The 16,182-nt window shown below is 44.8% G+C and overlaps 2 protein-coding genes across 4 annotated transcripts in view; one reads left to right on the top strand and one right to left on the bottom strand.

Annotated features, from left to right (window-relative positions):
- The window catches only part of kiaa0930 (KIAA0930 ortholog), a 39,508-nt gene extending 35,469 nt beyond the window's left edge, over positions 1 to 4,039 (top strand). Inside the window, exons 9-10 of the mRNA XM_031583286.2 lie at positions 1,906 to 2,061; positions 2,174 to 4,039. Coding sequence (XP_031439146.1) covers positions 1,906 to 2,061; positions 2,174 to 2,214 — 197 coding nt within the window. The 3' untranslated portion in view covers positions 2,215 to 4,039. The remainder of the gene's footprint in view (positions 1 to 1,905; positions 2,062 to 2,173) is intronic.
- Positions 4,040 to 4,639: 600 nt separating this feature from the next.
- nup50 (nucleoporin 50) lies at positions 4,640 to 14,684 on the bottom strand. Of its 3 annotated transcripts, none has more exons than XM_012841388.3 (8): positions 14,541 to 14,684; positions 13,114 to 13,199; positions 12,563 to 12,646; positions 12,202 to 12,421; positions 10,146 to 10,913; positions 8,659 to 8,758; positions 8,337 to 8,455; positions 4,640 to 6,085 (listed from the first exon to the last, which is right to left on the bottom strand). In XM_012841388.3, the coding sequence occupies exons 2-8, from the start codon at positions 13,180 to 13,182 to the stop codon at positions 5,886 to 5,888; spliced, it is 1,560 nt and encodes a 519-aa protein (XP_012696842.2). In that variant the 5' UTR covers positions 13,183 to 13,199; positions 14,541 to 14,684; the 3' UTR covers positions 4,640 to 5,885. The 3 variants fall into 3 exon arrangements, with proteins under 3 accessions (XP_012696842.2, XP_012696843.2, XP_042566064.1); XM_012841389.3 differs by having other exon boundaries at positions 13,114 to 13,196; XM_042710130.1 differs by lacking the exon at positions 14,541 to 14,684 and adding an exon at positions 14,227 to 14,242.
- Positions 14,685 to 16,182: the final 1,498 nt, after the last annotated feature.

The following is a 16,182-nucleotide window of genomic DNA, read 5'->3' as shown; positions in this document are numbered from 1 at the left end:
CAAATCTGTGAACTCAATACTTCTGAAGCATGAGTGCAAATCGAAAAGTCCAGAATAGGCCCAGAGAGGAGACCTAATCACATAATGTGTGGTTCATGTGGATTCATTCACCACAAATGTCCCTTAGATGACCAATTAGCATAATGGTTACTGCCGCAATTGCTCATTCACTGCTTGCACTGCTGAACAGTATGGAAAGCAAGTAGTGTCATTGGGTTCCTCCGCAAAGTAGGTGGCTGTGAGCATGGAAGTAGGACACATCTGTGCTATTTTGTAAGTGTCCTTAATCAGAATCAGAATCAGAATTCAGAATCAGAATCTGCTTAATGCATGTTCTTCTGAAGGAGTTTAGTGCTGTTGGCTTCACCGCATGTTCACTATTTACTGCTTCATGCTGTTACAGCTACAGAGCAGTTTGGTGCAGAACACTGGTTGGTGTCATAGGTTTGTGTAGTAATATGTAACTCCTTATCACCTTCTTTTGACATGTTAAAGATGTGCCGTATTTGCAGCTAAAGCACAGCATATGCAAATATTCATAAACTCATGTCAAGCCCAACGTTGGCATAAGTCAAGTAGAAAGTCAAGCACACAAGAAATACACAAAATACTATGTAGTGAAAAAGTAGTCAAAATGCAAAAAATGATTTTATAATCAACCAATACTATTATCATCTTAAATTAGTGTAATTTGAAGGACAGACAAACACGCTTGTCTTGGTGTAAAGGGTAAAGGTTTCATATGCCTTCAGTAGGATTGCTAGTTTTTGACCAAAACTCCTTACTGCTACTTTAAATTAGGACTTGATAATATACAAAACACTGTAGACATTGTGGCCATAAATACACACTGTACAAACAACTACACGTTTAACATCATTTTCACAAAATAGAAACAAGCACACCTGACAGTCGGAAGCTGAGCCATGTTCAGTGGTAGCAGTTGCAGCAGTTTTAGCGCGTGGGTGTGTTGTATGGTGGTGTTCAGAATCTAAACTTCATATGCAGTGAGGTTTGTTAGCGGTTATTTTAAGCGAGAGTCTGATTAACCATTGTTATGAGAAGGCCGAGTGCTCTGGACGTGATTAATTAAATCTGACTCGATGATTGAGGTTGTCTGATGCAGTGTCTAACCTTTCTTCAATGTTAATTGGGGGCCATTTAAACTGCCACCTTGAAGTCCTTCAGGGTAGCCATCCTTCAACCACCACTGTTATACTGCGCCATAGAGAAAAACCTGTAGCTCAGTTCTGTTTAGTTGGGAGAAATATTGTAGGAAGTATTCTTTTTGGTTTACAAAAGTTGGGACTCTTCTTCTATTTGTATATACTGCCCCCCAGTGGTAAAGTAGAGTAAAGACACTGCAAGCACCTCCTCTCCTACCAGTGCTATTACACAAGGCTCACAGATATTGGTTATTGTGATAGTTCATCCATTTCTTCTGCATGTTTGTCATGCTATTCTGGACTTAATGTTGGATTTAGACCATTAGTATTTACACAAGATATTTTGTCAGTAGTAGTTTCAGTGGCGATGACCCTGTTGAACCATAGCACATCAGTCACAGATGAGAATACCCAAGACTTCTTCCTTCTGTGAAGCGCATTGTGTTACCTCCTGGTATGAAATGCACCATATAAATAAAGTTTGATTTGATTTGATTTGATTTGAAAAAATATAACATGCATTGCTGACCACCAAACTTGCTTAAACATACTGATCCCAAAGTGAAGTTTTCAACATAGTGATGATATATTTCATAACATATAATTATGTTTTTATATGGGAACATTTTGGGAGATCAGTATGGTGGTGGTTAAGGACTACTATAATCGGTCAGTACTACTACAACCAGTAGTTGATAGTGACCTAAATGGCAAATTTGTATGTGCCGTTTTTCCCCAGACTACGGCAACCCCACAAACCTCCGCTCTCGCTCTTTGTCGGGGACACGCCGCTCTCTGGTGGGCTCCTGGCTGAAGCTCAACCGCACAGAGGAGTACTTCCTTCTCTTCTCCCACCTCACCTACGTCACCCTCCCTATCCATCGCATCACCGCAGGTACACACATACACACACACAAACCCATTTTTTTTCCATTATGGCATTGAACATAGAAATGTCATATCTGAATGCTCCGTGTTGTGTACTCATGTCGCCATCCTTCTTACAGATATTCTGGAGGTGAGACAAAAACCTATCCTGATGACTTAGCGAAAGCCTGACTGCCTAAGACACTCACTACCAAGTGCCTACCTGCATCAGGCCACTGACTCAACACTACCATCTAGTGTCTGGACAAAACACCAAAAACTAAAGAAGAGGGCGCAAGTGAGTGAGTGAGCGAGCGAGCGAATGGACAAAAGGAGATCACAGAACAACAACAATAACAAAAGAGACAATAGGGGAAACCTTTGGAGGAAATAAAAAAACAATTAAAAACCAGCCAATCAAAAAGTGCCTCTTCCAATGGTTCTTACCACCACCCCATCCCTCTTGGACAACTATAGGGGGTGGAGGGAGGAGGTTGTGAGCAGTCTCCATGGTAACACCACCATGGACATCAGGCATAGGGACATCATGGAAATCCTGCAGGCTTTTTTTCCTGGAAACTCATCTGGTGCAAGTCTGACAGGGAAACCAAAGGAGGGGGGATTTAAACAGTGTGGGGTGGGGGGAGGTTAAAAAGAATGTTTTTTCTGTTTTCGTGTAAATACACTCTGCTGCTTAGCTACTCAGTGAATCACAGTCTGCTTTCCACTCCTCAAGAGCCTTGTTTGAAGTAAACACGCGTTAGGCCAAGTACGCCACGCAGTGCTTAACACACTATCCAAAGGCAAGGTGTCTCCCTCGTCTTTCCCTGAGCCTTAACACTCGTTACCAGCTGATCTGTACTAGTGGAAGAAACTTTTGATCACTCACCGTCACGTGGCGCACACATTTATATGTACCCACAGACTTACACGAAGAATTCCTCATTTATTCACTGATTGATCCTGAAAGAGAACTAGGTCGCCATCTTCGATCTTACCTGCCAGTTGCGAGCACAACTCCACAGACAGAAATCGCATTCAATAGAATGCTCCGTCTGAGATCTGCAGCGGTAGCTACTTTGTGGGTGGAGGGGGAATAAAACGTATAAGAAAAGCAGATGTCGCTGTGGGGAGTTTGACATACCCGCTTCGGTGGAGTCTTTGCCTCGACACCTTGAGGAGAGTATTTTTCCCCCTACTGCATTGCAGCCGGCATGCCAGTGTTTCAAGTTCCGCAGTGACACAGACGTGGTCAACACACACCGCTTCAGCAAGAGTGAATGAGAATGTACACCTGTTGGCAGACCTTTCCTGTCATTGGACAGACCTGACTGATGTGAGCCACATAGATGACGATTAAACAAGCTAGTCCAGTAAGGAATCACAGTTTTAGCTTTCTGCGATGTAGACCTGCAACGTTTTGTTCCTCCCTTGGTCTTAACGGTTTCTGTGTGATGTGTAAAAAGGGTTTGTTAAACGCCTCATGTCTGAAGACACATTAGTTTCTTTGACAGACTGGAACCGACGCAACGCATACTACATGGCTTTGCAAGCTTAACGACAGTAAAAAGGTGTTATGGGGAAGTCTGCATTCTCCAGTGTTGTTAATTCTGAGAGAACTGAATGTATTCAGTGTTAAACTAAAACTGACTGCTTTCATAAAAGTTTATTTGACCGAATACTTAGAAGCAGTGGTATAGACTTCAGCGCCATTTTGAAAATGCTTTTTAAATGTTTTGAGACCGTATTTATTTGTATTTATTTCCTGTAGGCTTCTGGATAAGAAATGTCCTTGTCAATACCATGGAGATGTAGCTCGTGAGGTCCGAGTACATACACCTTTCTTTATGCTTAAAAAACGCACTTTTTGTATCCATTTTAAAAGATGACTTAGGAAATGTCTGTGCATGTTAGGCCCATAGTTCTGTTGTATCATTTACCAAGTGTCTGTATGTCCCCCCTCCCCTGTACTTCTTTATGAAAATACAATTACCAGAAGAAGAAAACCATTCTGAGTCTGCGTTTCAATCCTCTTCCCATTCACCACCCTATGATACCCTTTTCCTTCTGGTTTACAATCATTGGCTGACATTAACACATGCACACAGTGGCAAGCTCAGACTGTGTAGGGCACACGTCAGGTTTCTAAGACATTCAACCTGAAACGGCAGACCTGCCCCTTGAACATGAGCACTTCCAGTCAGACTCACACCACCACATACAAGTTTTCAGACAGGATGCTCAGTAGTCTGCAGAGCCTCTTTGACCCTCATGACTAGGTTTGAGCCAAACAAAATATGCATTGATACAAAAACACTGTAGAGACCCTATACTTATTACTGTAATGATGGCAACAACTTTGCCTGGAAACAGTGCATTTACTCACCCAGTGGGCAAGGCCGCACGTACCATATATGTGGTTTAAAACTCTTGCCAATGGAAATTTCAAACAGCTCTTCCTTTCATCGCTGTGCTAGTCAAGTTTCACCTTTTGCACCCATCAGGCAAGGTTGTCACAAGTAGTATACTAGTAAAGTAGTGTAGTACACCAGTAAAGTAGTGTAGTACACCAGTACAAAAGTAGTAGTAGACTAGTAAAGAGAAACTCTGTTTGGTGTAGTTTATTCTCCAATCGATCAATCTACAGATGTTACCAGGCGCTGTCATCATTAAAGGCCTTACAAAGGTCACTTGAAAAAAATAAAAACAAAGGGAAAAAAAAACCTCCATGAGATCCACGGTGAAACACTGAATGTAGCATCAGGAAACCGATTGCTTGGTGGTAAATATCCGCAGCAGGGTTGGACAGAGGTGCATTGTGGGTCATTCTTAGGACAAGGGGGAGGGATACACAGCGTCCATTTTCACCCAGTGAGGGGAAGGCGCAAACGCAGACCCTCATCGAAGAATAAATAGTCAATTACAGCAAGTGCCAAAATACACACACACACACACACACACACACACACACACACACACACACACACACACACATACATACACACACACACACACACACACACACACACAAGAGTTTGTGCAGGACAACAAACCATTACATCTGAAACGATTCTATCAGATCATTCAACATTCTGATTATGCCAAAAAAATCTACAGAGAAAAAAGAATTCAGTCTTCACAAAACTTTCTGTTCACATCACCGTCTCCTTCCGGTCTTCAGATACTTAACAGATGAGATTGCCGACGCTGCCTTCACAGCCACCATTTTGTTGTTGTTTTTTTTTCTTTTTTTCTTAAAAAGTGCGAGCCTGGCAAGTAGAAAAACGCATTCAAGCCAAACAAACCTCCATTCACACTCTTAACAATTTCAACTTTGCCCTACCTGATGCACCTGGCGAAAACACAAAAACAAAAGATCACCATAAAAATTGTCTGTTTAAAAAATAAAAGCAAAACCTTTATGATTCACCCCTTTGTCTAATCTCTTAAGTAAACTGATAGCAGCGGGGGGGGGAAAGGAAGGAGGAAAAAAAAATAAAAGACTAAAACCCAAAGGAATGTTCCTGACAGCAGGCCTTTGCTGGATCCTAGTTTACCACTCAGGAGCCTGCCTCTTTAAGCCATCCTGTATGAACACTACAACTTAAAGAAAATAATGAGTCCCTTTCCTCTTTTGTTTCAACACATTTCAGGTGACACTACAGATGGGACGGGGAGCCGTATTTCGGGGTCCGACGGACAAGACCGGGTGGGGGTGGGGGTGGGGGGGATGCGAGTCAGGGGTTGGTTCTGTGTCTGAATGCAGAAGGTGAGTTGAGGGTGGTGGTTTAAGATTCGGGGTGATGGGTGGGTGGGTCGGTAGGTGGATGTGTGGGTGGGGGTAGAGGCTCTTCAGGCCCTCTTCTCCAGCATGAGCTTGTGGAGCTCGTCGGCGTCCTCGCCTGTCTTGATGCGGATCAGCATGGGCACGGGCGTGGTGGGGTTCTTGTCGTCCACGGGGGGGTTTGGCACACACACCACCATCACGTTGTTCTTTCCTGTGCGCGAGCAGGGCATGGTGGGAGACACCATGATGTTCAGTAGAATGTTGCCTATGAAACAAACGAGACAAGACATCATAAGCTTAATGCATCCAATAAATTGTGAGGGGAAAAAAATAAATAAATTCAAAAGACAATCCATAGACTAAAGATCTAGTAAGAGACAAATAGCAGTCTACCTATCTTTAGAAGTCTGGTCTTTGAAGAGGCAAGGAAAAAAAAAAAAAAAAAAAAAAGAAATGAAGAAAAGAAATCCATCCCCTTTAAAGGGTTCATTTCACAGAGCAACACAAGCTGTGGCCACCAGGGGGAGGCACTGCACACCTGTGCTGCATTTCCTACACACACACACACACACACACACACACACACACACACACACACACACACACACACACACACACACACACACACACACACACACACACACACACACACACACACACACACACACACACACACACACACACACACACACCTCCAGCCAGCAACTGACACAACAAGAACCCACGGAAAAAAGCAGCTTCTCATTCCTCTTGAGAGATGCAAATGCCAGCGTTTTTCAAGAGTGGCAAAGCTGTCAGACTGACTCCCTTTTGAGGCCGTAATTATGACCTAGTTTAAAAAGCGTTCTGCTCAGGCGGTAAACAAAGATGAAAGACTTTCCTGCTTTTATGCATTTGCCAAGTTATTTTCAGGGAAAAGAAAGTATTGGTTCAAGACAAAAAAAATTATAAATAAATAAATCTTAACCACAAAGCTTTCAATTCTGAAACAGTATCTGCTTCTGGCAATGTGCTGAGTTTAATAGCATTAGAGCTCCAGCACCTCCATCCACTGTTATGAGGGGGCCAAAAGGCATTCGTTCCATCGCCAAGGTTAACTCACCCATCACTTTGTTTTAAGTCACTACAGAAAGACCCTCGGCATGACTACAAACTAAAGATAGCTTGCTAAGAACCTGCCACGGCTGATTCTGCTCTGTTAATATCTGAGTCACAGCAAAATCTGCACACACACCTGCAAACCTGCTGAAAGCAGAATGTGTGTGTGCGCGCACACACACACACACACACACACAATGAGAATGAGCAATGAGATCCTGCTCGGTGATCTCCACAAAAAGTACACCCAATACATTTGATGTCCTATTAGCATTACTGAAAAAGGACAGTCTATTGTTCCCGTCTACACTGTGGTGCTGTGTGGAGTCTGACTGCAGTCTATCGTTCCCGTCTACACTGTGGTGCTGTGTGGAGTCTGACTGCAGTCTATTGTTCCCGTCTACACTGTGGTGCTGTGTGGAGTCTGACTGCAGTCTATTGTTCCCGTCTACACTGTGGTGCTGTGTGGAGTCTGACTGCAGTCTATCGTTCCCGTCTACACTGTGGTGCTGTGTGGAGTCTGACTGCAGTCTATCGTTCCCGTCTACACTGTGGTGCTGTGTGGAGTCGGCCTGCACTTTCTGATGAAAGTGAAACTATATTAACACAAGCCTCTGGGTAAATTAATCGGATTATGTACACATGCATACATCATTTATAAGCTTCTTTCTATAACCTTTGCACCCATCATAAAACAGAATTTTAAATAATTTGTTAATTTTCCTAATACGTAGTTGCTGTCCCTGGTCCTGAACACATTACAACAAGCTTAGTTGATCATGGGCAGATATTCTGACACCATCATATGCGTATATCTGCAAAAGGAATACAATCAACACTCTGTATTTAATTTTGTATTAGCACTTAGCACAGCTAAAACAGATATAGCCTTACTAGCTATGTTCCTCCAGAAATTCTTTTGGCAGCTATGGAGTATGCACGGCAAAAGGTCACCACTGCCTGTCTGAAACCATGGCCAAATATATGTAGTTCGATATTTCAGTGGTCCATATGCCCTAGTTTTGAAAATGCACCGGACTAGGATTCATTCTAGGCATCAGTAATTGGCTGGCCCACCAACTTGAAAAACACATACTGCCAGCTCAAATTTCAAAAGTGTAGTAAAAAAAAAAAAAAAAGAAGGAACACACGAGTCTATACTTGTCCCCGCCCGTGACATCTGTGAGCCATTCCAGTAAAACATGAGTTCGCCCTACTAACTGGAAATGTGATAGGCATATGGGTGAGTGTTTGTGTGTGTGTGTGTGTGTGTGTGAGAGAGAGAGTGTGAGAGAGAGTGTGAGAGAGAGAGAGTGTATGGCTGCGAGTGTGTGTGAGTATGGCTGCGAGTGTGTGTGTGTATGCATGTATGCGCATGGGTGTGTGTGTGTGTGTGTACCCGTAGGCTGTGTCCTTACCCAGGTTGGTGTCGGCACGGACCAGCAGCTGCAGTTTGCCCTCGGCAACCGTCTTGAGATGCAGCGTGCCGACCCCCTTCTCCTTGAACTCGCTCTCCTTCTTATAGAACAACTTACACCTGGAGGACGGGACACACACAATGCACAGGTTACACCATTACAACGCGACACCTACAGACCAACATGACCGCATGGAATCATTACATCTCGTGTATGGCTCAAACGTATGACATCCTACACTGATGACATGGACTACACAAGCAGGTGAAGTGATGGTACAGCGGTATGAGTGAAAGGGTTCGTATGTACAAGGGCCACTGACTTTTTGGAGTAGAAGGCATCTTTCTCCTTGATCTCTTTGACCACGGGAACAGGAGGCTCGTCTGACTCCTCGTCGGCCCCGTTCTGCCCCGTTCCCACATCTGCAGAGACAGACAGGAGGAGGGAGAGAGGGAGGGATGGGGAGAGAGAGAGAGGACGAGGGGAACGAGAGAGAGGGTGGGGGGGGGGGGAGGACGAGGGGAACGAGAGAGAGGACGAGGGGAACGAGAGAGGGAGAGAGAGAGGGGAAGGAGAGAGGACGAGGGGAACGAGAGAGAGAGGACGAGGGGAACGAGAGAGGACGAGGGGAACGAGAGAGAGAGGACGAGGGGAACGAGAGAGAGAGGACGAGGGGAACGAGAGAGAGGACGAGGGGAACGAGAGAGAGAGAGGACGAGGGGGAGAGAAAGAGAGAGGACAAGGGGGAGAGAAAGAGAGAGAGAGAGAGAGAGAGAGAGAGAGAGAGACAGTCAGATAAAGAGACAGACAGGGGCAAAGAGAGAGAGACAGACAAACAGAAGAAGAGGGAGACAGAGAGGATGACCAAAAGAAAGAGAGAGAGGGAGAGAGAGAAGGAAATGCAGTCAAGCCATCAGTGCTGCATCATTCCCACAGCACCCGTAACGGCACACAGTGCCCAGGGTCCAATGATTGTTACTAGTGATCAGTATGAGCTCCATCTCCATTTAATCAGTGCAGTCTTACACTGTTAATAACATGCATACCATGCCACTACTCACAGTGACAATTCTTTCATTACATTTTTTTTATTTGAATCATTAACATTAACTGTCACTCTTAAGTGTCCTGAGATTAAATGGGTGGAATCATTTCTCCGTGAATATGGGCTATAAATATTATAGGATGTGCATTATAGGATGTTGTATAATCTTATAAAATGGCTTTTTTCAGGTTCTCCAATACCATATTTTCTCAAATACCATAATTACCAACTGCTCATTAAAACAGAATACATCAATTCTATAAAGACAAGTTTGCAGTCAAAAGAATCCATCCACTAAAAATGTGATATGTATTGCTCCATTACATAAACATTTTGAATGATGCAGTGATCAGATCACATACATTTCAAGGGCCACTAAAGGTCCACCTTTTCCAAAAATATAACAACTACCAGTACTGTATTCTTCCACAACTAAAAAATGTCATACAAATTAATACACAAACAAGACTACCTGAGACTCCCCTCTTAAACACAACTGCCACTACCTACACAGCACATTTCTCATCACAACAAATAAGATCAACTGACCTCCCCCTTATCTCCTAAAACATGGACCAAAGCAGCCAGTCACTACACTAGCACAGCAGCCCAGCATGTGAGACCCACTGAATCCTGACCGTCCTGGTCCATCTGCAGCCCTCTACCCAGGTGAGGGGGAGACAGGACTCCTGTCTCTGCAGCGTGTTCCCAGCACGTGTGCCCTGTTTTGAGGAGTGAGGTGAGGTGCAGCGGAGGGCGTTTACCTGTGCTGGGTGCCTCAGCCTTGGCCATGCTGAAAGAGAAGGGTGTCGAGGGGGCAGCTGCTCCTGCTGCCGCGGTGGTGGTGGTGCTCAAGCTCTGGCCACCAAACAGGGAGGGGGTGGATGCAGAGGAGGAGGACAAGGAGGTGGAGAAGGAGAAGCTGGGCGCTCCGCCGGATCCGAGCGAGGACAGCACAGAGCTGTCTACCTTCTGGCCGAAGTTAAAGGTGACCCCTGAGGCCACCGAGGTGGAGGTGGAGGACGTGGAGGTGTCCTTGCTGAAGCTGAACAGAGACGGGGCTGCGGTGCCACCACTGCTGCCGCTGGAGGTGGCCGTGGAGGTACGGCTGCTGGCCAGCTGCAATCCCCCAGCCTTCACCCCCTCCGCATCGCTCTTGGCATCGGGCGCCGGGGGCCCGGTTGCCGTGGCGCCCGCCCCCCCTGCTCCGGCGCCACCGTACTTCTTCTCGATGCTGCCCAGGTGCCGCTCATAGTCACGGAAGATGGGGTTGAGGTCGCACAGCGGGTTGTCGTTGACGTGCTTGGTGATCCAGTCGCGCACTGAGCAGTTGAGTGCGGTGAGCTGTCGCCTGTATTCTGTGCTGCTGCTGTTGGTAGCGCCGCTGTTAGTGCTGCTACCGCCGCTGCCGCTGCCACTGCCCACGCTTACTGCTGCTACCGTCGGCCCGGAGGCGGAGCCGTTCCACTGCCGCTCACCACCCACAGCCAATGGGGGGGCTGCGGAGGAGGGGCCGTTGAATGTCAATGAGCCTGAGGAGCCCCAAGGGAGGGAGGGGGCAGAGGAGGAGGAAGGAGGAGGAGGAAGAGGCAGCAATAGTAGAGGGAGGAGGGGAGAAAAATGGAGCGAGCAAGAGAGAAGGAGGGAGTAGGGGGGGTGTGAGAGAGAGGAAAGAGAGTGAATCTGACAGCTTTGATATCCCTCAAGCCGAACTGCTCCCCACCCCCTCCCTGAAAGTGTGTGACTGCAGTGAGCACTGCAGCTCCCCCCTCCCTTTCCTTACACAGAAATAACACTCTCTAAAGCAGACACACACACACACACACACACGATTCAGCCCCATTAGCCATGAATGCCAAGATTCAGGCTCCAACAATAGAGGATTTTTTGAGTCCATTACAGAATAACACTGCCTAGACCCAGCTCACACTTGTTACGGAATGCTCATTTTCTTTGAAGGTACAACAGGAAGTCTTTTTATCAAAATAGAAGTATATAAATGTAGATTCACCAGCCCTTTTTAGTGGATGTTTTGAAGGAATTATCAAACTGGCATGAACATCTCACTGCTGAAAGTTACCTCCAGTAAATCAGGAAACAGGATTATGACGTTTAATTAGTAAATGGCACCATACCTGGTCTAATGTATAGGGAGAAAATGAATTGCTGTCTTAATTTATTAGTGCTCTTAAGTCACTGCACTACCAGAATCGTAAATGGTCACAACAACACTTCCAATTTTAAAGAGAAGAAAGCCCTCACACACTCAAAATAGAATACGTCAAAATTGACCCCAAGTGGACATTTGTAAGGTCTGAAAAACAACTGAAAATCAAAATGACGATCACCATGCAGCTACTATAGGTTTCCCATCTCTAGCGACATTGTGCAGTTTTCTTGTTTTTTTTTTCTTTCTTGTTTTTTTATGTTTTAGAAGGCAACTACTTTCTGTACCATCTTTAAATGAACGCTGATGCATTATTAAGCTATGTGAAAGAGCTAACCACCTGTTCCACTGGCAGACACACACCTGGTGTTCCCACTAGTTGCCTTGTCTATTCAGTCTCTAGTTTTGTGTTCTGGGTGCAAAACCATTTGCTGTCAGCTAATCAGCTCGCTAGTTTGAGACAAAAATGCCATAATGCCTTATCAGTACCATCATTTTCATGTGTCTAGTTTAACACAAATGTCGCAAAATCTCCATATGAAACCCCTAGAACATCTGCTAAATGCTGCATAGAATTTGTACTTTGCATTTTGAAAAACGGCCAAGGTTAAACCACCATGAGTGGGCTGCCGGGGTACTGAGCAGGACCTTACCAGGGGTGGTAGAGGGCTTGGTGGTGCCAGGAGAGGAGAAGCTGCCGAAAGCTGCTGTGGCAACCGGAGCAGCGCCGCCGCTACTGCCATTGGTCAGGCTTGCCAGAGGCTTGAAGCTGGCACCATTACCAAAGCCGGAGAAGGAGGGGGCTGCCGCTGCCGGTCCAGACGCAGAGAGGGCGAAGCCCTGGAATCCCTTAAATGCACCGGTGTTCTCACTCTGCAGCAGAGGAGAAAAGCCATGCATTATTCACACACGTCCCACAGAGGGAACTGCTATAAGAGTGACCTGATTTTTTTGTAGGCTGGTTAGTTGAGGCTCTTTCTTTTCTGAAATGAAATGGGAAGATAAGCTTGGTACCTCTGCGCCCGCAGCACGACGTTTGGCTTTCTTGATGGGTCTGCTTTTCATAACATCATCACTGGCCACTAAAAATGTCCCTGCCTGTCAGAAAAGAGAGAGATTTTTCTTTGAATTTTCACAATCCTTATCGGTGTACCACATTTCACAGAGATCAAACAAACCGCAAAATAGTATACATCAATATCCTGATTGGGGGGATGCATGCCTATTTAGAATTACATTGAATATATTTAGAATATACTGATCCTTCTGAGCAGTGACTGCTTTTTCAGAGGACCTATTTTTGGTGAGGATAGTTCAATGATTTAAGAGTAGGATCTTTGGGTTGGATGGATAAATGGTTTAAGTTAAAGCAACACTTTGTAACAATTTGCCACTTTTTGTGACACTTTTTTTATAGGCAACTAGTTTTGGCATCTTAAAATGTATTATGATGGTATATAGCAATGTGAAGACAGTTTTTGCATGCCTTTTAGATAGCTTGCTAGTTTTTGACAAAAATGCCTTTCTGCTGCTTCAAGGCCTTCAGAGTACTTCCGAGTCATTACCTCTTCAGTGTCTTCCTCCTGATCCCAGTTCCGGTCTGTCAGCTCCTTGTCTGCAATCCTCTTCGCCATATCAATACTGATACCTGCTACAAGAGAACATCAATCAAAACTCAGACATGTGCCTTTGATGGTTGTAAAAGTCAACAGCACAGTAGCACTGCTGTACTATGGAGGCAGAGCTGTTCCTTCTCAACTCACAGTGGTGAATTTTTGATGAGATTATCAGGCAGTTAGTGTGCTGCAAGTTTTTACCACACTTGAGATCATTTCACCCAAATAGTATAGAATATGTTCCACGACGACCTTACACGAAAATTTAAATCATGTTCGAAGGTAATTTCAACAGCAACTAATGTAGCCGTCACAAGAAGCTCATAACTGACACTTGACTGAACGCATTTCAGTAAGGAATTCCCTTTGGACGGGTAAATCAGTGCACCTGTCCATCGACATAGCCTCTAACTTCAATGTTTTTAATTCTCCAATTTCCTCATTTAAGAGTCTGATCGGCAATCTTGTCCTAAACTAATTTAACATGACGTAATCTCACCTTTATTTAGTTCGGTTGCTACCAGGGGCACTATAAAATACAACGGCCAGCACATTTACTGCATGGGTGAACAAGTGAAATATCAAGGCACTTTATCTAATGTGATGATTTAAGTTAGAACACAAACAGATATACTGGTAATCAACCCTTGGCAACCAAACAGTTCTACAACTACCGTGTATATAACGTTAGCTTGCTTATCTGCCTAATGTCAGTCGACACAAATACTAAGCTTCAACGTAAATTAAGCTAATGGTAAATTAATGCAGCTTTTGTTACATGATTAGGTTAGCTAGCCAATATTTAACAACAATTTATCTAACACACGTTGGGGTGCTAACGGTGGCTGGACCGATAGGCAATGTAATCTTAAGAGTGCACAAGATTTCGGGAATAAAACAATTCTGATAACGTTGTAGTTAATGGTTAACTTTGACCAACAGGTAGTTAACTTTTAGCTACCTAGCTAGCTGTGTTAGGTTAAACGTCTCGTTGAACTACAATACAGCACGCCAACTTGAGCTAAAGCTAGTTTAAAAGCTACGGTTTGCGTAGTGGTTTACTTTAAGCCTGAAGTTGATCCCGTGATCTTGAACCTGGAAGTCAGTCTGCCAGTGGCGACATCCTCGACATTTCACTATGAACCACGCGGGTAAAATATTTAGGCTAATATAGTAACCATGTGTAAGACATACTAGCTGGGAACATCTGACTCGGTTCATATTTAGCTAGAATGCTAGCGCAATGCGCTGTATGTAGCAGCCTACAGCAATCCCAAAAGCTAGTTATGCCAAGGTTAGCTTAACGATAGAGCCTGGAAAGAGTAAAGAACCTGCCTAATATCAATGCAAAAGTGCAAGAAATAGAGACGACATACCTTTCGTTCCTTGAAACGATCACTAAAAGTCCCAATAATCAAGTCAATTAAAACTCTAGGCAATAACAGTTTATGTTTTTCTAAATTAAATGCCGGGCCCTTTTCACTCCGCCATTTTACAAAACGGAATATTCGCGCGTCCTGATACCGCAACACGCATGCGTATAATATCTGAGGTGGTACAGTTTCCTTATGGGAATTGTAGTTTCTCGACACTAAAGAGATGGCGTCCAGAACTGATGCTTGCAGTGCAGAGGAGGTTGGATTGGATTGATCTTAAAGAGATGCAACATCACGCTGCCAAAATAAATGTCTAACTGTGAGAGGCCGTCAGATTTGAAACATACGAAGTGGCAGTATTTGTTTCAGTGGCCTATGAGAGTGTGTTTCAGAAAGGCTTTAAGGGGGTTGAAATGGAAATGCGGTAGAGTTTGAGAGCAGGTGGCAATGATCCAAGCTCTTGGGATACTACACAGCCTTGCCAAGATAGGAACAGGTGCTGGAGAAAGTAGGAAGTGAGATGGGAGCCGTATCGGCAGCAGGAGACCCCTGACCAGCTGGCAGAGAGAGACTTGGGAGGCTTGCCACCATGAACTAGGGACAGGAGTCTGACCAAAGCAGGCCTCTTTACAGAGACAATAGGTCATCTTGAGGGGAGTTGGAAACAAGGGATGAAAAAGATACTAATTTAGAAGGGGGAATGCCCTACTTATAAGTTTTTTGCTTCTACTGCTAAGTGTTACAAATAGCCCCACTGGACTGGCATCAGACATCCAATGTAATGTGTCCTTATTATTTGCCACATATTTTTTTTACAGTTTCCGTGTGTGATATTTCCCACTCCCACACCACCATGTCATACCAGTAGGGACATCTGTGGGGCCCCAGGAGCCTATGACATCACCCTGAGTGGAGGAGGGGCCAACCAGGCCTCACAAAAAAAGAGTGAAACAGAGCTGTGGTCCCCCCCTCTCCCATGGTGACCTGGAGATTACAGGCTTGATCAAATGGTGGGGGCCCCACCGTGTTCAACAACAGTGGCCTCTCAAAAGAAAGGATCAGAGCAGTCCACTCAGCCTGTCATCGTGGACAGCAGCTCCCAGGACTCTGTGCTTGACAAGGCCAGCCAAATGTATTGATTTTTAGATTTTTTTTTGCCTGAAACTTTCGAGTGGGGGCAGCGATTTAAAGGCACATTTTTTGTTCTCTTTTTCTCCCTGCCCCAAAGGGACTGGTGTTATTGATCGCTTTCTGTGAGGGGATGTTTAACATCAGTGATGATTGTGAATGAGGCAGCTCATATTCCACCATGGTGCATGTGCTCTCGGGAAGCCCAGTTATATTACCACTGTTCTTTTGTACATACCAGCTGGGAATGAAAGATTTTTTGTTTATTTTTGGGGCTTTTTCTTTTCAATCAGACAGGATAGTGAAGAGAGACAGGAAATGAGTAGGAAGAGAGATTGGGAGTGGGAATCGGAAAATGACTGCGAGCTGGACTCCAACTCGGGTCAGGTCGTGGGCACTCAGACCCACACATGTTCAGGATTGCAGAAAGAATTTTATAGCACAGTTGTGCATTTTCAGTTTGAATATTTAAGGTGCGTCCCATCTCAGCTCTTTAGATGATAGTAACATCTTC

The sequence above is a fragment of the Clupea harengus genome, chromosome 16, assembly GCF_900700415.2.
Source record: "Clupea harengus chromosome 16, Ch_v2.0.2, whole genome shotgun sequence".
Taxonomy (NCBI): Eukaryota; Metazoa; Chordata; class Actinopteri; order Clupeiformes; family Clupeidae; genus Clupea; species Clupea harengus.
The sequence above is the reverse complement of the archived record's forward strand: the minus strand, read 5'-3'. Positions and strand labels throughout refer to the sequence as shown.

What these genes read in the sequence shown, in the direction of transcription:
- nup50 (XM_012841388.3), bottom strand. Translation starts at nt 13,182, where the DNA reads ATGGCGAAGAGGATTGCAGACAAGGAGCTGACAGACCGGAACTGGGAT. An exon ending in AGGAGGAAGACACTGAAGAG is followed by an intron (nt 12,647 to 13,113) that starts GTAATGACTCGG and finishes CTTTTCTGACAG; the next exon opens with GCAGGGACATTTTTAGTGGC. An exon ending in GATGCCTTCTACTCCAAAAA is followed by an intron (nt 8,456 to 8,658) that starts GTCAGTGGCCCT and finishes CCCGTCCTCCAG; the next exon opens with GTGTAAGTTGTTCTATAAGA.